The 21,998-nt window shown below is 37.2% G+C and overlaps 1 protein-coding gene across 8 annotated transcripts in view; it reads left to right on the top strand.

The window, feature by feature from the left end:
* The window catches only part of GPCPD1 (glycerophosphocholine phosphodiesterase 1), a 73,618-nt gene that overhangs the window by 9,798 nt on the left and 41,822 nt on the right, over nucleotides 1–21,998 (top strand). For 6 of the 8 annotated variants that reach the window (XM_050952117.1, XM_050952116.1, XM_050952118.1 and 3 more), the window contains 5 exons: nucleotides 6,232–6,322; nucleotides 7,578–7,662; nucleotides 14,475–14,550; nucleotides 16,536–16,577; nucleotides 18,030–18,153. In XM_050952117.1, the coding sequence (XP_050808074.1) occupies nucleotides 6,232–6,322; nucleotides 7,578–7,662; nucleotides 14,475–14,550; nucleotides 16,536–16,577; nucleotides 18,030–18,153 (418 nt within the window). Of the gene's footprint in view, nucleotides 1–5,417; nucleotides 5,556–6,231; nucleotides 6,323–7,577; nucleotides 7,663–14,474; nucleotides 14,551–16,535; nucleotides 16,578–18,029; nucleotides 18,154–21,998 lie in introns of all 8 variants that reach the window. The other 2 variants (XM_050952120.1, XM_050952122.1) reach the window with 2 other exon arrangements.

Genomic DNA, 21,998 nt, shown 5'->3' with positions numbered 1-21,998 from the left:
AGTGTCTAGCCAGTGGGAAGTTTTCGAATCTTTGCCTTCAACTTTTTTCCTAAATCATTACAAGCCAAAAGCAGACACTGGGTAGCTATTCCTTTGAGTTTCCTATCTTTCACCTTCTTCTCTAATTCAGAGACAGGACCCCCCCTCCATCAGTGGTTGACTGCATCTAAAACAACCAGAGTGCTTCCTCCATGAGTCATTATATGATTGCCACAGGGTGGATTTGATTTAAATCATGACTAAAATCACTAGTCAGGAAGACTCAATTTAATCATGGTTTTCTACAAAAAAGTGCATTCTTGGTGGTTGGTGTAACCTTAATATATATTCTTCACAACTCAGAGATAGATGTAGGTTTCATTTTTAGAAGGTACACACTATACATTTTTAAACAGTGATTTTATTTAGAAAACTTTTCGGATTAGTTTTACAGCTATATCAGAAAATCAATAAGGTAATTGAAGTAGATAGTTCACCTCTCAGTGACTTCATAAATATCTCCAATTCAACAGGTTAATCATTAATATTTGGAGGATGTTCTTGCCATGCTGTATTAGGAGGAGAACATCACCAGACAGACATTTAAATTGTTTTGTTTTTTATTTAAAACAACGACGTTAAATATTCTTGATTTTTTTTCTTCAACAGCAAACATATAATATTTTAACAAAACAAGCATATGTCCCTCGCTTCTCACATTCATCTCCAGATTTCTTCTCCTTGTCCAGATCTATTCCGCCTCCAACAATCTTCTATTTGTTGAATTTTTTGAAACTTTGCACTTTTAGAGAGAGGTAAGGGATTGACTCTGTGTACACACATTTGCAAAGGGATATTAGAGTTGAGGTCTGTTGTTTCTCACTTCTTTATATTTATTTATTTATTTATTTATTTATTTTAAAACATTTGTGTTGTTAACAAGCATGTTACCTCTGGGGAGACAAATCCATAATTTGAGAACTGCAAAACTAAGCATCTCTGATGATATCTTCTAGACTGAGCACTGAGTCCCATTGGGTAGATAGAAAGATTAACCTAAATAATCTATAAAGCCCCTTGAACCGCATAAGATTGGGTCACTAACCCATGAACTATTGGAACTCATTTACAAAACTTTTCTTAAACGTTATATGAATATATTGTCTCATACTATAGAATTTATAATCCCTATTCTATGATGAGCTATCTTTGAGCTATAATAGGTCTTTTCCTCAAAAAGCATTTTATCAAAAAAATCTGATTTAAATAAAAAAAAATCACTGATTTTTATCCATCCTGATTTGCCACAAACGTATCTAAGGTATTCATCTTCTCAATCATCCTGGTCAGCCTAGCCATACATGCTCTTCTGTTTAATAGCATAGCAATACCTAACTGTATATACACAACTGTTATTTATACAGTGTTATAATGCTTAAATTCACAGTTAGCAACTCTAATAAATCACTAGAAGGCATCAACAACCATTCAATAATAAATCACCAGAAGCCCCCCACTCCCCTTCTTACTGAGCATACTCTGCTATGCCAAACTTAGTGAAGGTATGACTAAGCACTATTCGCTCCCCTCTACTAAAATCAGAAGGAAAATTCCCTTTCTTGGACTTGTGGGAGCTTAGCTCTCTCCCCCTCCTCTCCCCTTGAAATTGAGGACTCAGTAGGTGTTCAGGATGTTCCACGGGTCCCTTTACATTCCTTCTATGCTGCAAATCAGAGGCCTTGTCTACACTACAGGGGAAATGCGATCTAAGCTACGCAATTTGAGTTAAGTGAATAGCGTAACTCAAATGGACGTAGCTTAGACCTACTTACTGTGGGATCCACACTACGCGATGACGGGAGCTGCTTTCCCTTTGACTCCTCCTACTCTTCTCAATCGGAGTACAAGAGTCGATGGGAGAGCGATCTGTGGTCAGTTTAGTGGGTCTAGTGAAGACCCACTAAACCAACCTCTGATGCATCGATCGCTGCGTGTCTTTCCCCCGGTAAGCGTAGACAAGCCTAGAGCAGTCAAACGCCTTCTTGTGACTTCTTTAAGCAGTTAGTCATTAGGTAGAAGAATCTGCATTTGTGTTGCTACAAAGATGCCACTTGGGTATGCCCTTGTTTTGCAGTACCGATGTTGCAATTCTTGCTTATTATGGGTTATCATAGAGTTTCCAGTTTCAACTTAAAATGATGAATCTAGATCCCATTGCCAAAAATCTGAATTATTTTTTGTTATAAACAATCTTGGAAAAGTGCTTGTAGAAGAGGCAGGTAGGAGCCTGGGAGACGTTATTTTCTGTAGCATATGATTTCAAAGGGGCCATTTTGAACGGTACTATTTGCATGGTAGGAAGAGGCAAGAAATGTAGCAGGCCAGTATTACTGCAGCTTATGTGGCAGCTTAATAAAATCTTCAATATATCATTCTGTTCTTTGATATAAAAATGTTCTGTTGTTTGATGGTAATTAGTACAACAAGAAGTAGAAACTGGAAGTAAACAGGGAAACAGTTAACCATACATGGTTTATTACTACAATGATATTGGCAAAATAATGAATATATAATAGATGCCTTTTTCACTAGTCATCTGTTAAAACTCCTTAGGGGATACACTGTCTGTCACACTTTCGTTCAAAACTATAAGCATTAATTGTATCTTTTTGTTTAAAATTACACTGAGCTTATAATATGTAATGAGGAGAAGTAACAGACTATATTAAAACAGAAATATGCATTGAGACAGAAACCAATGCCACCATCTTGATAATTTGTTGATCGTTCAAGCATTTGTTGATAGTTCAAGTGCAGATGTTTACCAATAACCAACTGCGGTTTATTACAAAAACCTAAATTTGCAATAAGATTGAAGTAGCATTTATTTATTTCACAGTTGCTGTTGCTCAACAGAAACAGCTGAACATGTAATTATGAATATTGACAAATATTTGGTTGCATAAGTTTCAGTTGCATTTGAGCAAAATGTTTCAGCCATATTTGAGTATGAGGCCAGAAGGGCAAAAATATACTTTTTACCAGTATAAAAAAACGTGCAATTTTTTAAACAGCTGTACAGGCAAAATGTCCAGGGCTTGGAACCTGAAACCCAATATGAATATATAGCCCTGGCTAAGGAGCAGAGTCTTTGATTTTTGTATTTTTAAAATAATGACTCTCCATGATTCCAGTTGTCACAATCTGTAAGAACTGTTTGATGCCTCAGGGAGAGTATTTTGTTTAAAAATGATTCTACTTGTATGTTAAAGTTTTTGTAGAATTCTGAAAACATGCAAAAATTAAAAATAACTAACACAAAAAAGCTACAATTCTCCAAAAAAGCTTCTGCTGTGCTGCTTATTTTCTTCCTGTAGTTACAAGTTTATTTCTAAAGCAGCTAGTTGTGACATTGCTGTCCCCAGCAGAACAGACTTGAGTAAGATTTTTTTTTTCCTAATTGCAATAGCAACAGTATACAAAGCTAGAGAAAATTAATTCCTTTTGTTAGTGGTTTGAGGGGAGCTTTTCTGTGGCATATGCTTACAGAATGTGGATGAGATAAGGGGATTCTGCTGCCCAACAATACTGACATGACATGAGTGCTTGTCTTCACTGCGGGGGTAAGTCGACCTAAGTTATGCTACTCTAGCTACGTGAATAATGACATAGCTTACGTTGACTTACTGTGATGTCTTTACTGCGCTGTGTTGAGGGGAAACCTCTCCAGTCAACTTCTCTCTCTCTCTTCTTGAAGAACTGGAGTACCTGAGTCGACTGGGGAGTGCTCTGCTGTCAATGTAGCAGGTCTTATAAAGACCAGCCCTTAGTTTCGTCCTGCTGCTGCTAGTGGAGAAAGGCTTTGGGTATCAGCAGAGGCAAGAAGCAGCCTTGTGGACATGTAAACAAACGTTCCAAGAGGCTTCAGCAGTTCTCTGTGCAGTTATATATTTTTTTCCTCCTTATCTAGCCATAGTGTATGTGAATTTTATCAAATCACAGCTATAAATAGTAAGTGATGTATGAAATGAGAATCCTTGCCTAGTCCATTGAGAGAAAATATATGTATTTTAGTCCCACTACAGTACTATTTTATGCAGTATTCAGCTAAGGAATGTTGCAGTGAACTTGAAAATTCTCTTAACATTAAGGAATTCAAGTTTATAATATACATGCGTTTCTCTAGTACCTTTCATGTAGGGACTTTACAGCATTTTACAAACACTAATTAAGCCTCACAACACCTTTCTGAAGGTACATAAGGGATCGCTTCCTCTATCATTTAAATATAGCCACCTGTGTGTTGCAGCTTTCTGTGTGGTAAGCAATTGCCAAACCTTCACACATTTAGGACAAGAAATGAAGAATATTGGTAAATAAAACTGCAGGGGAATTTAGAGAGGCAGAATATAATTACTTCTTAAATGCTTTAAAAACTTGGTAAAAGCTTACTAGCAACCCCTTAGTTGCCAGAAAAAAGTTGCTCTTATCCAGAAGTTGCTAAAAAGTGGAAGGCCGGTTTGCAAGGCAGTAGCCCGGGAAGAAGCGCTGGGACATGCCGTCCCTGGTTGCAGCACTACAAGCCTGCCTGTATAGAGGACAGCAGTGGGGAGGGGTGTTGCAACCCTGCTTCCATGGGCAGCAAGAGCACAGGAGACCCATGGAGCTGCACTGTACATCTCCTTGTGCTCTCCGGTGATCGGGGTTCAACCCTTCCAGAAGATTGCAGCAGGGAAGGAAATGCTGGGAAGGGTTTAGGGAGAGGTACCATGCAGCCAGGCTGCAGCCCCACTCCCTGCTATGGCTCTTCCCACAGCCCCTTACTGCTTATGCAGGGCCTGTGTACAGACAGGTTTGCCATCACAGAAAGAAAGAAAACTTTTGGGATGGACTGAGCACTGACCACAGGCGGACTTGTGGGGTTGCAGCCAGAGAGAGGCATATCCCAGCACTTCACTGCTTAATTTGTAATGCTAGAGCTCAAGCAATTTTTTAACTTTCGTAACTGATGTGGCAAGCCCAGAAATGCCGGGGCTTAGCGCTGGTAAGCCCTGGTGCAAATTAAGCACTACAGCACTTCCTTCCCTGGCTGCAGCCTTGCAAACCTGCTTTCAGATGGTGCATTTCTTCACCCCCCAAATGTTGCTAATAAGCAGTATGCTATTGCTGATACCCAAATCCAATTAATGTTGATGTTAATGAAATGGGATTGGTTTCCAGCAATATGTTGCTATTAACTGGAAGTTACTAATATCATTGCTTTTAAATGGAATCTGCTGTATTTTAAGAGTGTTCCAAATGAGTAATACGTTTAGGCGTTTTGGGGAGGGAGGTGGTGAGTAGAGGGAAAAGCTCGGTAAACTTCTGCTAAAACTTGCAGCAGAGCCAAATGAAACCCCATCCACTGCATTAATATTTCTGTGTTCTTGCACGTGTAGACTACTGCTCTGAAGTGGAACACTTTGCATGAGGGGCAGGTGGCAATGCTTACTGTGTAAACTACAAAAAACCTCAAACCTCCAAAAGTACTGTTTTAACATCAAGAAAAGGAAGAACGTTAAAGTTGTGCAGTTCAAGTAATCCAGGAGAAAATTCTTGAGATTCTGAATGTTAACGTCTCAACAGAAGCATTAACCTCTTAACTTGACTCTGTTGCATATCCTTTTAATGCATATGTAATGTACGCATGCACAATGATTAATTTTGTGTGTTGCTTTTCTATTCATATAAACGTAAAAAAACCCTAAAAGAACAAGATTAAGGTTGAAAATGCCAAAATAAATTAGCAGCCTGCTCTCTTATCAGTGCTTTCCTGTTTGTTGACACCAGTTAAGAGACTTTTAAAATAAACAACAAATTAGTTGTTGACTACTGAGTGTAAAATTCTGCTTGAGCTACTATTACGTATTTGAAATGAATTTCGAGGAAATTGACTTGGCATTAAGCATCTGTGCTTCAGAATCTGCCTCTACCATTGTCTGCAGAAGCATTTGTGTGGTTGTCCCTGTTATTTAGCAGTGACTGTTGATGGACCTGCCCATCTGTAAACTGGAGGTGAAGCCTTCAAGATGGAGATGAAATTTGAAGCACAGACACAGTTCTGTAGTAAAATGTCCTTTGTGAATCAAAAATAATGAAGAGGGATTGATTGGTGTCTTTCATATATCACAAGTTTTTAAATCCCTTCAACCACTGTCTAGAATGTCCTTTCTAATTGAAGACAAGTCCAAATAATTAAGATTATCTTCCTAGGAGAGGTTTTTGCAATATGTGGGAGTTGCAGCGCTTTAGGAAACTGGAATCCTCAAACTGCAGTGGTACTTCAAGCTGATGATGCAGATGGGTAAGCTTTTAGTAATAAAAACACTGATCTAATATTTGCATTTTGATACTGAATTCAGAATTCTAAAAACTATACACAATTCATAAAACATGTTTATCTAATCAGGTCTCTCCATTGCTTGATCATTTGGAAAACATTTTTAGAAAAGATGTTTGCTAATGTAATACAATTTGTAACGTACACGTGCTTTTCCAGTTATGAGTGATATCACATACTGGAGTGGGGTGATAGCACTGCCCAGCAGTACACTTGCAAAATCTTCTTTAGAGTGCTGTTATGGATGAGCTGCACTAAAAACGTCTGTTGCTGTGACTGTAAACCTGTAATAAAAGAGTACCATTTTTGTGTAACAATGAGTGGGGGAATATCAAACGCTAACACTTGTGTTGCATACTTTTTAAATGGCTTAGTATGGGAATAAACACTGCAGAAAGAGTCAACCATTTTCTTAAAATTACACTGTTGCTTATTTTTCTCTGGTTTGGGGAATAGCATGCATGGAATGTGTTTCTAACTCTGCCAGTGACTGTGTGACCATATTCATTTAACTGTTTCTCATTTTCCCCCTATCTTTTAAGTGAAAAATTTTTTCTTATTTTGTAAAGCACCTCAGATCTACAGATGAAAGGCTATGTATTTTATTTTACTTGATGCATACTTAATTAAGTCAACTAGCAGAGAAATTTTTGTGTTTTCTTTCTTTTTTTTTTTTCTTTTTTTTTACTTTACAAGACATATGAGAACATGCACTTATGTCTGAGATCACAATCAAGTTTCAAAGCTTTTTATATTTAATGGAAAAGCTGACAATGCTGCATATTTGTATTACCACAACATTCTAGATGTCGTCTCTTTCTAAATGGCTGAATCATGACTGCAGCATTGGTAATAGATGATTGTAGCAATAAAATCGTACTGCAACTTCATTATAAATGTAAAATGCCTTCAGCCTCTCAAACCATTTTAGAGGGCTGTTACATAAATTCAGTGTTGCTATTTAAGTTTCACAAATACACTAGGCTAGCGTTCTTGAATCTGTTTTTGACTGACTTTTTTTTCTTTTTTTTTTTAATAAACAGCCCTGGTGCTTGCTTAAAAGGTATCAAGAAATGTGCTTTGATAGTAAAATTGTATTTTCCCAAAGCCATGTTTGTATACTTACCTGTTTCTATAAAACTTTTAGTTTTGGGCTAACAATAAAATTTTTTGAAAACCTTCATGTAACCAAATACTTCTTAAAACTATTTTTCTGCAGTATGTTATGGAAAACTACTATTGAACTTACTAGAGGAGTTGCTGTTCAGTATCGATATTTTAAAGGGTGCTTCTTAGAACCGAAGGTATGGATAACTTTTTAAGCTTTTTTTTTTTTAGTTTTTACTGTAATACTTTAACTTCATAAGGAGTAGGTCTTATGACTCCAGCAAAATAATAAAATAGACACACACTTAGTCTGCGACAACTTACTGTTACTAAATGGAGTTTGTTACTTTAGTCATGCTACTGCCCTGCCCCACAATTGCTGGTTTTTGTTCCACCAAAAGAAAATGAGTGAGGATCATGCAGAGCTTAAATACATACAAAATCCATCATGACTGCAGGTCATTTTTATCTGTTCCCACTAGAAGTAATCATTAAAAGCCAACAAGTTTATTAATCAGGGTAAGAGTATTGCATCATAGTAATGTGAATGTGTAATAGCAGAAGAAAATTATTGGTAATTTAAGTAAACATGCTAAAATTCTGCCTTACTGGGCTGTCTTTAAAATTTATATTTTTTGATAAAACATCAAATGTTAACTGCCTCTCTTCTTGTGGAGTTGCCACATCTTAACCACTATCATTTAAAAAAGCCAAAAAAGAGTGAGAGCATTCCAATATTTTCCATAGTTCCTATGTAGGCATTTGCATGAGTTATACACCTGCAGTTTTTACATGGATTCATATTGAAAATGCATGTGAGTAGGAGTTAGGCCTTGGCTACACTGGCGCTTTACAGCGCTGCAACTTTCTCGCTCAAGGGTGTGAAAAAAACACCTCCCTGAGTGCTGCAAGATACAGTGCTATAAAGCACCAGTGTAAACAGTGCCGCAGTGCTGGGAGCGCAGCTCCCAGTGCTGCAAGCTAATCCCCACGGGGAGGTGGAGTACCTGCAGCGCTGGGATAGCTCTCTCCTGGCACTGCGACCACACTCACACTTCAAAGCGCTGCAGCGGGAGCACTTTGAAGTGGTGAGTGTAGCCAAGCCCTTAGAAGGCAGCATACTCATCTGTGGATACCAAGCACTTCTTGGGATTAAGGATAGGAGAGCTCCAAGGAGATGATCTGATCATGTAGTCATGTAGGGGAAAACAGACAGCTACTGTTCAGCTGCATTTTCCTAGAATCACCATACTGAAGAAAAGGGGTCCACTGAACCCACCCAACTGTCTTTTTTGCATCTATTGTCTACAAATATGTTGTAGTTCTTCACCTGGGCACAATTCATTGTCAATTATATATGACTTCAGTAGTAAGTAAATGCATGGAAGAAGGGCTGCAGAATCATGCATACTCTATGTATAGCTCAAATATTTTAAATTATTTCATGGCTAATCGGTCTAAAAATTGACTATTCTTGGTTTTCATTTTTTGGAGATTGGGAAAAATTCTTTCGTGAGTTGAAAAATACATTATTAAAATTCTCTGTAACATTAGCTTATTTGACACACACTTTAAAAGATAGTGTTAGTTTATCAGTTCCAGCATGTGAAAGGGATAGCTCAGTGGTTTGAGCATTGGCTTGCTAAATCCAGGGGTTGTGAGTTCAATCCTTGAGGGGGCCGCTTAGGGATCTGGGGCAAAAATCAGTAATTGGTCCTGCTAGTGAAGGCAGGGGGCTGGACTCAATGACCTTTCAAGGTCCCTTCCAGTTCTAGGAGATTGGTATATCTCTTATTATTATTTTTATTTATTTATTTATTTATTTATTGTTAACCAATCTTAAACTGAGACTTAAAATAGATATTTGTGAAATATTCTGGGGGCATAAGAGGAGTGTGCAATGATGGGTTTTTTCAAGATGAGAAATTTATAAATTGGTACTCCTGTCAAGGTAGGTCAGTTTTTAGGCCTAACAAATCGGATAATATCCTTCTAATTGTTCACATACCCCAATATTTAAAATGTAAGCAGTAAAAAACTGGGGGAAAAAGCACTCTTAAATTTAAAGAAAATTGGCAAGAATTTTTTTGCTAGTAAAACACATTTTTCCCTTGTAATATTTGCAAAAGTTCACAGTATATATTGGTGAGTGTGTTTCTTTAAGTAGGTGCTCTGTATCGTGCACGCTCTGTGTACCGTGTGATGCAGAGGCTGCCAAGGTAAGTATGAATTTTATGGAATAGCAGAGTAAATAGCTACTGTATATAAAAACCCATATAAATAGCCATAGTGAGATAACTATCCACCCGCAAACTTTAAATTGCACCTTGTTACAAACACCTGACTTCATTTTTTAATAAAATTTGGCTTTTGTGTCTAGAAATGCTTTTCTAGTGGCTTTTCCCATTTTTAGTTCTTAAGTTGTTTATGAATATAGGGAAGATCAGTTGCATGGGTGGAGTGAACAAGTTTAAGAACAAAATAAAAGATGCAACACAAATGAACCAGGCATACAGAGAACCTAAGGAGATGAAACAATAATGTAATAACTAAGAGCTATGTTTTTAATATAATTTTAGATTCAAAACACCTTTTCAGTCACTAGATTGTGTTATATATTTCATGCTGTTTTTATATAGTACTCTTGGTTAACTTCTAAATCTGAAACTTTGCATCTGTACAGTTGCACTAACATAAAATTTAGTAAGGGTCTGAAAAGTATTTCATATATCTTGAACTTTTAATCTATCTATGAATAATCACTTGAATACTTATATGCTAATCCTTCAGCTAATAAACAAATTAGCAGGTTAAGTATCTCTAAATATGTTTTGGAACAAGTCCTTTTGTACTATAGTCCCATAATGTTTTGGTTTCCAAATTTATAAACATGCATTAGAATGAAAAATGCTAAAGACAAACCTGGTTTAAATATGTAGTTAGTAGTTCTGTTTCACATTTCTTCATGAACTGGGGGTGCCTCATATGCTTGAATCAGAATATCATATTGATATATATGTGAATATTGGCTAAGCTAAAGGTCATTGATATAGGTGGAAGTGGTCAGTTTCCTATCTAGAAACAAAATACTAATACAAATGAGAAGCTGAGCGTTTTAGCACAGCAAAAGATGCTTCTAATCAGTATTCAAATTCAGGAAGAAATAAGCCAAAAAATCCTTTCCCTCAATCTTGTAAATTGCCATTTTGGGTAGTATCTCTGACCAGTCTTATTTCACTTTTGAAATATAGTGTCAAATTAAAAGGGCAGTTTATATGGAAGTATTTGTGTACAATCAATATGAATATTTAATACCAGTTAGTAACTGTCTTGGGTTGTTTTGCTGCCATTTCTCTCCCCTCCCCCCCATTTATAAATATACCTCTACCCTGATATAACGTGACCCGATATAACACAAATTTGGATATAACATGGTAAAGCAGGGCGGGGGGGGGGGCTGCGCACTCCAGCGGATCAAAGCAAGTTTAATATAACGCAGTTTCACCTATACTGTGGTAAGATTTTTATTTATTTATTTATTTATTTTATTTATTTATTTTTGGCTCTCAGGGACAGTGTTATATTGAGGTAGAGGTGTATAAATGAAAATTAATGAACGTAAATTATTCATGTACAATTAATGCATGTATTGGGTGCATTAATGAAATGCAGCACATCCATGCAGAAGGAAAAAACTTTTAATGAATTCTGGATAACTTTTGTAATAGCTTTTATTCATCTTGTGCATTTTTCTGAACAAATGGTTACATACAGTTACTGAAGCAAGGTGTCTAGATATTTCTGCTATTTTGTACAAGCTGAGCTTTTGTTTCAAACGTTATATATATGTCTTTGAAGATATACTCACTTATTACAACTACTTTGCCTCAAAGTTCTTTCTATTTTTATGAAGTTCTTTATTTGAGCAGGTTGCTTCTAGATACCTGTTGGGAAAAAAAAACAGCAATCCTGTTTAGAACATAAGTCATGCATGTATATTATATATAAGATAAATTAAATATACTTTACTATTAAGTATGTTTTAAAAAGCTCATTATGGTCAATACAGAATAAATAAAATACATAAACTCTTGGCCTTTATTTAATTTTTTCCCTTCCAGTAAATAGGTTTGCACATCTAGGGAATTTCCTTCAAGGAAATATGGAGTGACTAAGCCACCAGTGGATGTAGCAAAGCTTTGAAAAGTTGGCATCATTCTTCAGCCACTTTTAAATATTGGCAGAATACCATTTGATATATTCATGGGGATTTTAACAGAGCTTTGCATTTTCTTAATTTCCTAGTAATAAACACTCCAAAGATGAATCTTGTGTTCATACTCTGTTTACTGTTAGAGTTCCCTAGCAAAATCCTTTGGCTGTCAGTCAGTAGCAGGCTAGCAACTTCTAGTTTCTGCCTAACTGCTAGCAACGAGGGAGTTCTCCCATTTTACTGTGCTACAGCAGCAAGTTGTATGTTAAATCATTGCCTGAAACATTTTCAAACAGTAACTGAAAACTAGTTAGCCTAGTGTTTTCTATGTTAGGTAACTTATATGTGTGTTCTCGAGTCTTTGTGCCTTGTGAAGTCAGCTACCCTTTGAGCTTTCAGATTCTGTGCCAGTGCTGGTTGATGTGCTCAAATATTGTCTATCAGTGTACTATAAAAACTTAGGTAGATGGACATCCATTGTCAAAATGCAACGTTAAATATGCTTTAGTTTTCTAAGGCATTCAGCTGCCTTGTGCTCTTACCCAGCTTTTATGTGGTACATAGGTTCCATTTTGAGAATCTTGGACTTATGGTGTGCATGTTCAGTGCCCCTTTAGGCCCTGGCATGACACTTGCACAGATTCCATTGGTGAGTTCTTCGGGTCAGAGACTGACTTCCTTTGTTCATGCCCTGCTATCATTGTTTGTTTTTAGCTTTTGAAGAGGTCACTAGCCTACTTGATAGGAGCAGCTGTGGGCACCTGCCTCCCTGCTGGCAGACAGTTTTCACTTTGGGAATCCAGAGTGTGTCTGTTAGCCAAAAGTATGTGGGTCTGTTATAAGAAAGCAGGGAAGAAACTTGACTTCACATTCTTTTCAACTTACTCATATTTTAGACAGTACTGTTTTCGCTTTCCCTCTCTTTTATCCTTGCAGTTATCTTTTGTGTGTGTGTGTGTGTGTGTGTGTGTGTGTACTGTTAATTAGCATAACATTACCAAAAGAGAGATTAATAATGTAATATTAATCTTATTTTATAACTAGATGTATTCTATCTTTTAAAGCATCAAGTGCTAAATAACTTTGGATATGTATTTTGCATGAAGTGGCTTTGGGTGGGGTATATACAGCTTTGAGCTAAATGGGAACTTTGCATTTGTTTTTAGCAGTGATATAGATATCAGACCTAAATTTACTGAATGCTTTGAAATCTTTGGCTTTTGAGGTCACCTAATGCAAAAACCATAAAAGATTTCATATCCTTGACATAATATCAGGAAGTGCCAGCTGGTGCTAAAGAAAATGATGCTGAGCCATAAACATTCAGTGTTCAGATATTTTGATTGACTGATTTATCCATTTTTATCAGAAAATTAAGTTGTTTCTGTTAATCTGAAACAAATTTTAATGTTTTTGTCTTTTTTAACTCTGCTGAAGTAAAACTGGTGTTGGAGCTTGTGATGCTTTGTAAGAGAAGGGACAGCGTAGGCTTGATGAAGTCTAGAGTGGCTTCTTAGCCAAAAATACCAAGATGGTGAACCCCACAGATAGCTGACAACATTTCTGTAGAAAATGGTAACCATGTATTGATAGGGGAAGGAAATAATTTAAGAAAAAAAAGGCAGAAAAATAACTTTAGTCATTAAGAGGTCCGATCAGTACAGATTATCCAGAGACTTGGGGCCAAAAAAGTCTCTGTTCCTGCTTCTGCAGCCAGCCAAATGATTCACTATAAGTTCTAACTTAGAAAGCTTTTTTAAAGTTCCGTTGATCCTCGCAACAGAGAAACAGTCTCTGATCTCACTATCTAATCGGCTTTCTACCAGAGTCACTAAAACCAAATATTGCCCCCTACAATTGGCAAAATATGGGGAGAGACCCACAAATTTAATCCTGGTCCAACCAAAACTAACCACAAAGGACTTCACTGATAGTTTGTTGTGAATAAAGCTAAAAGCATATTTTTGTAGTGGGATTTCTTAGTCTGCTGCCCTGACATCTTCATCCCTGTTCTGTGGATTCTTCTATGAATACATTCTCCTTTGCCCAGGAATAGTCAATATGTAAAATATTTAACATGGATATATGGTTCACCTAAAATAATGTACCTCTCTGCCTCACTTTGAGCATTGTGAACACTTTCTTCATGCTTTTGCTATGCCTTTTAAGCAGTGTAAATTTTTATATTCCTTTTTGTGGCAGTGAACCAAATTCAGATCTTCTATTTGAATTTTAATGAGGTAATGTGGAAGAGCAAAATCTCTGCCACAGTCAAAACACTTTTGTGTCAGTCTAAGTTCCTCACCAAATAAAAGAGAGATTTTTTTCAAACTTTCAACTGTCCCTCCTCCCCCAAAAAACCCTTGTGTTTTAGGTTCATTAGAACCCTACCTGAAGGAATAAATTTAAGTAATATAATTAGCATTAATTATCTCAATAATTATTGCAGTATCACAAATTAAAACAAAAACCTCAGTTCAGTGAGAATTGTTTTCTTGTTGGAAAGCATAACTTTCCAATAAAGTAGCTATAAACGCTGAGAATTTAATAATTCCATCCAACGTCTCTGCTCCCAGTCTGAATTTGTCAGTTTGTCATAGTGTGACCTGACTCATCAAATCGCAGCATCAGCAGTCTCAGTGGTAAGAAGCAAGCCTTATCTTTTCTTATTCTTTAGCATCTTTTCTTGTTCTTTAGTATATAAATTAAGATCACAAGCACCCAAAGTGGCATTGTGGGTAGAATATCAGATATAACATAAGAGATTATTGCAGACATTTAACTTTTAAATTACAGACTATCGATGGTCCCTGCCAAGTCATAGTTCACAAGTGGGAGACTCATCTACAACCACGATCAATAACCCCTTTAGGTATGGGCATCAATTGCATCTGTTTGAGGCATATGCATAAGATTACTAATATGCTGCACATTGGTTTAGTGGGATTGACAACAATTTATATCTTTAAAATATTTAAATTTAGTACTGTTACAGGTAAAAATTTCTTTATACATCATGGACCTCATTCTCAAAACCTTAAAATTGTCAAATCTTAAACTCTGAGCAACTGCTTTAAAAAAAGCAATGGATTTGAAGTTGTTTCCTAAATTTTGTCTTTTGCCTATTTCTGTTTAAATTGGAGTTAACATAACTTTTTAATGTTTGTCACCCGTTGAGACTGAGGATCCATACTTATATTTTTAAAAGAAGTATGGAGAAGGGGAGGATGTGAACTTACCCTTGTCCTTGTTCATATGAAGTTTCAGTGGTAAACTTTAAGAGGATTTTTAATCCCAGTAAGTGGGCATCTTAAGTAGATATTACTAACAACAATAGTAACATAATTCAAGGTGGTGAAGTTTTTTTTTAACTGTAAATATCAGAAATCCCCTTTTGTTGTAGAGACATACAATACAAACTTGATTAAGTTCCTAAGAGTTTTCTGAAATCCAAACTTTCTTTTTTAAAAGTGATTGAAATCATTCATTGAATGTAGTTCAGATCTCTTTATCAGCCATAGGATGGCACTTTTCTACATATATTTTTGTCAAATATGTCAGAAGGCCAGTGTTTCCTAAATCTGTATTAGTTCATTCTACATAGATTAAATACCTTCTGGCTCCTGGAGAGCATGTACCCTTTAGTTAGAATCTTCTATTTAAATATTTCTTAGGACTAATCATGTGTATCATAAGGGATTACTGTTGCTTACTAGTTAGTTTGTGAATTAGAGCAGTTAAGGATTTCTGTTCCTGCAGCAAATTGTTTTTTCTGTATATTGGTCAGCAATTAATATTCTAGTCTATATACCACCCTCTGAATTTTGTCTCTAATACAGTTGTTTACCTTACTCTGAACAGTTTTGAATTTTTAAGTAATATTCAACTTTATTCTTTTTAACCCTGTAGTCATTGAAAAAAATACATTGGTCCTGTGAGTTCTGGGGTGATTATTTAAAATGTATAATTTTCTAGAAAAGCTAAAGTACTAATAAATGAACTTCCTAGCGATCTATTTATTTAATATAGCAGCTGTTTATAAACAAACAGTCTTTTTAAAGAAAAAGTACTTTCTTGATCTAGTGAAACTTGGATATTGGAGATCTAGAGCTGTGTGGAAACTTTTGCGGTCAGAAATCACTCTTCGCAAGTTCATAGAAAAAATAAAACATCTCTTTTGTCACAAAAATGTCAGCCTGTTAATGCTGATAGAAAACTTGTCATTACACCACAAAATGTTGTGTAATGACTGTTAAAGATTGAGGGCAGAATTGTGGTGCTTTTTATAAAAGGCTAATGGCATTATTGGCAAAATATGATGAAGTCAAATTTGGTTTTCAAAATTTTGAGAAACAAAGATTGATCATTTTAGGTTTTTTTATAGATCTGAATGGTTATGGTTATGCTGGTGAGTTTGCATACTTCCTGAGTTTCCTGCTTTTATAACCTTTTTGAGTAGGATAAAAGTGAAGAAACACTTTGAATGTCTTGTTCCGGGGAAACGAGTCTGTCATATGCACAGAAGAATATTTTAATTATGACTAATGTGATTTAGAAGCTTTTCATAGCAAAAAGCTTGTATGCTTTTAAGAAACATTTCTTGAACACCGTCAACATATATAATACTACGTGGATCTTGAACACTAGCAATGCAGAATACTAGCAATATAGTGTGATCTACAAGAAAACCAAACTTTTAGAATGCATTTAATATAACTTTGCAATAAATATGCTTATTGTTTGTCTACTTTTTTTCCTTCTAAATCTTAAATACAGTAGTTCAATTTTGACATTTGACTCTGTGTAGGGTAAAAATGCTAACTAGTTTCCTTCTGTTTCCCCTCCCTTCAATTATAGAAAATGACATCACTATTGATGATGGACAGTTTGGAATCCATAGTAAGTAAGATGTATTAATTACTTTAAAATCCTTACCAGCATGTATGAATTTTAAGAAGTCAAGTGTTAGTGATGAAAAATATAATGAAATTATACATGTTAAACAAAACATTTGTCAGTTCCTGAGGGCCTGCTTCCGACTGATGATGCCTTTTTCAGGGCAAAGAGCACTAGCCATGTGCCAGGGAGATATTCCACTGATCGCAGGATGCCGTGTCATCGTGTTTTGGCCATGATCTTCATCCTCCCCAAATCCTCCCCCTTTCTGCTGTTGTGTGTCAGCTGTTAGGTTTGGTAATATCTTTTAGATCTTGTCTACACTCCAGTGTTATGTTGACAAAAGTTATATTGACTATCAAAAAGCATTATAATACACTCTCTCCATCACCAGAGCTCATCCACACTTGGGGCTGTAGCATCAACAGTGTGAACAGTGCACTATGGGTAGTTTTCCCACAGTCCTCCTCACCACCTTCTGCCGCTTGCACTTGTAGGTTGGCAGAGTGGATCATGGCGCATCGTGGGTTTGTGGCATTTCTCAATGGCCCATGTTTACTGTGTGCTCGTCATCTCTGTGTTAAAGGATGGATCCTGCACTGCTCTTTCCTGCTCTGTTAACTGTCAAAATTTGTAATGTTAAATTGAACATACCCATTAAGCCAGTTTTGGTAAAATTTCAAAACTTTCCAGTTTAGGCAAAATTCTTAGCCCAGCCTTAGAACAAACATGGACAGTCTGCCTAAATAATCAGACCAACAGCCATCTATACGCTACTTCCCCAATTGCTCTCATATATATGTTCCCACACTTGCAGGCTTCATACCAATTCTTCCTTACTTTACAACTGTTTTTTCACACACCTCACAGCCATTCCACCATTCACTCATTGCTCAGCCCTCTAACACTTACAAAATTATCCAAGTTTGACACTACTCTGTCACTCATTACACATCAGTTCTGTCCCTTCCACTAAATTCTTAACTTCTTTCTTCTCCTGTCTTTGCTTTATGCTGTCCCTCCAAGCTACCTCTCTTACTCCTGTCCCCAAAGTTGTCACTTCTCTTCACTGCTACACTAATCTGTTGCTTCTCAGCAGCTTCAGACCTGCAGAGCCAATTTCAGAACCTCATCTGATAGCTGGTACCTTGCACCTCATCCTGGCAGCCCCACTTGTTGCACTTCTTTCCTCATTCTGAGAAGCTGAGGATTCTTCTCTACCTCTAACCACACTTACACTCACGTATTTATTCTGCACATGGGTGGAAAAAATTAGAGGGAACATTGGTTACAAGGTATGGTGGACTCTGTCAAAGAAACTAGTTATGTGAAATCACATTGTTTCAAAGTTATACCGATACTCTGTTTTTAATTATATTGATGTATGTTTCTTTTTTGAAAATCTCTTCGACTGCATATAACTGTTACTACTTTTCATCATGTTTACTTTGCCAGATGGTGTTCAGACTCTGGATTCTGGGTGGCTGTCCTGTCAGACTGAAATAAGACTACGTCTACATTATTCTGAAAAACCGCCTGTCTCAATATCCAAGAACAAATTTAAAAAATCTAGGTTTAGGTAAGATCATCATAAGTTGCAATTTTTGTAATGTTAAGCTCCATCACAAGTTCACATCTGTTGATAACATTAAATCAGTGGTGCTGCTTTCCGTAGGCTTCTCCCATTGCTAACTTGATTGTTCAAAAGAAAAATGTTAAGAGGCCACAATGTATGTTAGCATCTCACCTATTTTACAACTACTTGGGGTGGGAGGGAGAAATACTGTCATACATGCGATATTTATGTATCCATACGTGTGCTGTCAAGTGATACAAATAATTAATTTGGTATTTTTAATACTCCATTCTGATTTAGATGAATGTGGAAAAAATTAATAGCTGTTACAATCTTTACTTCAGTTGATTTTTACTGTAGTCCTCTGATTTTGTTCAGAGCTATATTTCTTGAGATTCTTCATTAAATATTCAATATAGAAAGAGTTCTCTGTATGAAAAAATGAAGCAGTACGTTTAGATGAAAGAACTACTTCAGTATTAGCCCATTTTCAGTCTTTATATTTTTATAAGAAGTTATTTTAATAAGTCCCTTTCCTCAAACTCCAAAAAAAAATCTGTATACAGTAAAAGCTGTTTTATCCAGCACTTCACCAACTGGAAAGCTCTGTAAACCAGCATTTCTGATCTTTGTTGAAATTCCAGTCTATAATCCTGTTGGCATGGGGTGTGGGGGTGAGTGCTGGTTCTGGGGGACACTCATCTCAGGTAGCTCCCGACAAATGGCAACCTATCCTGTCTACTTCCAGATGGAGGTGCCCCAACCTGCTGTCTCGAGCCCCTGCCTGCACCCTGTCCCGCACCCAAGCTCTGCACCCAAACTCCTTTCCTCTTAGTTAACCAGTATTTTTCACTTACCAGCGCCCCCCCTTCCACCAACATGCTGGATAAAACAGCTTTTACTGTGGCAAGTATTATAGCATCATATACCAGAAAGTAAACAGACTGCTTCTCACAGTAGGTACACATACAAATCCCTTTGTCTTAATTTCCCTTAGTTTATACTTCCTTTTTCTAGGGCTAAGTGATTAGATGTGGTTCATCTCTCAAGTTTTATATATATGCAGTGCTAAAGTCTGATCGTGTTAAGCACAATTAGCTGTCAGATATTTTTATACAGCTTTTGATAATGCAGCGGTTCTCCAGCTTTTAAAATAGCGTATTTGGTGTCACTTTTCCTCCCATTTCTCAATCACACTGACCAGCTACCTTCCAGCTTTCAATTGTTTAGAGGATTGTGTTATACTTGTTTACATGGAAAAAAAATTAAATTGTGCGTATTTTTAACTCAGTGTGATTTAGCTGCTGGAAGTCAGATACTGAGCCCACATCATGTGATCAGCTAGTTTTTCACATACCACCAGCAAGTGATCTGCAGATCATGGACCGTAATTTGAGAGCCTTGTCATAATGAACGCCTGGCTAAGATGCTAGGGACACCTTCCCAAACCCCCACCCGCTCAACCTTGTCATGAGACTGGAGAGGTAATTGCCTTACTGAGAACAATTGCACCTAATATGTCCTTGCTCTGTCCCAATACTGTAGCACCTTACAGTGTTTCCTGGGGCACACTGTTGGCAGGGCATGCAAGAGAGAGAAGGTAATTCTTGAAACCAGATCCTAGTTTTCCTGAGAATCAGTACACTGCCCACTTGCTGGTTACTTCAAGGATCTCCTTGCTGGCTGCTTGTTAGCAATTCAGGAAGGCAGGGAGAGGCTTTGAACCTCTTTCCTTGTGGTACATCGGTTCTTCTGCTGCCTAGGACCATTCATGTCATCAAAGTCCTGATGTGCATGGCAGATTGAATAGACATTATTCTCCCTCCCCTCCATGCCCCAGAAAATTGGAATTCATAAGAACTCTAATAAAGATATCTCAGCTCGATATCCCTGCCAAAACTGGGAATTCTGAGCAGTGCCAGGTCAGACAAAGGAGGTAAATCTGCATGTAACAGTTCGATCATTTTGCAAAAGCTTGGTCTCATGACTCATACCTAGACTAATTTTCTCGGGAGGCCTGATAGGTCTGGTGGTAATCTTCAATTAGATCTGGATGGCTAAATGCTGTTTTTAGTGAAATGGGTGCATTGAGACACCTTTCATAGAGTTCCACACACAAAATCTTTCTTTTTAGAAGCAAAAATTGCATGTGTTAAGTGATCTAAATATCAGAAGAGGTGTATAATGCACCAAGGACCTGTAGAGTTCTGGTACATGAAAGGATGAATGGTCTGAAATGCGTTGGATAGTCAGAACAGCACAATTAAGGTGATTTGTGGCAGCCATTTCCACTGTCCGGGGTCCTGTAGTGGAGGGTTAGTTTCAGTCTCTGGACTGAGATTTTTCATTCTGTGGTATTGAAGTTACAGATTTGATGTAGAGGCGCTATACTGGTAGCATTCTCTCAGTGGGATTTGTTTGCTGCTTTTAGTGTTACGTGGACTTTTTTTTTTTTTTTGGTAACCATTGAGAGAAATAGCTTTTTATTTACTTTACTTTCTTTGTAAAGGACTGAGAAAGGGATTGGAACCTGGTTATATACACTTCCTTTTATAGGAAGCAAAGCGGCAGAAAACCTGTTTCATGGAATGATAATGTTTGCTGGATGCAACTTTGTTTGCCAGAATTCGGCACACTGGAAGCCAGGGAGAATTCTCCACATTCCATGCAGGACCACTTGCTATTTTCAATGTGGGAACCTTCATAAGCACTGCATTCAATTAAATTTTGTGTTCTATTTAAAAATAATCTGAAGTTTACTCTTTCTTTGCATTTATCTTTGTGGCTTGTCAATGGCACAGCGTATACCTACTTACATTACTTGACTTTAGGAATATTAAGGAACTTGTGCGTGCATATTCATACATCAGTTGTCATATGCTCAAGGCTGAGGGGCTGATGGTGACCATTACCCTAGTCTTCAGTTACCTTCGGGTGACCCTTTAGGTTGTTGGTAGTGATCTCCTGAAGGAGGCCATCTGTTCACTCTGGCACCCGTATAATTAGTGAGTAATGATTGGTTTCAGAGTAGCTGCCGTATTAGTCTGTATCTGAGAAAAGAACAGGTACTTGTGGCACCTTAGAGAGTAACAAATTTATCTGAGCATAAGCTTTCGTGGGCTACAGCCCATTTCTTCGGATGCGTGGGCTGTAGCCCACGAAAGTTTATGCTCAAATAAATTTGTTAGTCTCTAAGGTGCCGCAAGTACTCTTGTTCTTCTTTCAGTAAAGATTACTAACTTTTAGACAGCAGGAAAATTTTTCAAAACATCCAGTAATTATTTTTTTCAAAAGTAACTTGTGCACTTATAAGTCAAAATTAATCGTTTTTGAAAAATGGAATGTAGTCACTAGAGCCTAACTTTCTCTGAAAGTATGCAACTCAGGCTGCATGTACACTGCAAGTGAGGGGTGTGATTCCAAGCTTGCATACGTGTACTCGTGCTAGCTCTCATCTGAACTAGCATGCTAAAAATAGTGGCATAGTTGCAGTAGCTTGGGCAGTGGTGGGTGCAGTCTAGCCATCCCAAATACAAACCTGCCTGAACCCCATGGTTGTGTGATGGGTTACAACCTGAAACTGTGGGACTGTTGTGCCCCCTTAACTCTCCAGTCTTGATTGTCTCTTATGATGCAGTGCTAGCCAGTGAAAAGCAGTGAACCTTTCCAGGTGCTGTGATCGCCCAGCCATCAGCATGTGAAGACCCACATGCACAGCTAAATTGCATGAAGGCTCTCCCAGTCATTCATGAATTATACAGAGAGAGGCACCAGCAATACAGTCTTACACTGCTCAAGACTCTCTTGGACAGTGCAAGCTCATTAATTAGTTGTCAACTACCCTTGCT

Source organism: Gopherus flavomarginatus, chromosome 4, assembly GCF_025201925.1.
Source record: "Gopherus flavomarginatus isolate rGopFla2 chromosome 4, rGopFla2.mat.asm, whole genome shotgun sequence".
NCBI lineage: Eukaryota > Metazoa > Chordata > Testudines > Testudinidae > Gopherus > Gopherus flavomarginatus.
Note: the sequence above shows the minus strand (reverse complement) of the source record. Positions and strands in the feature narration are given on the sequence as shown.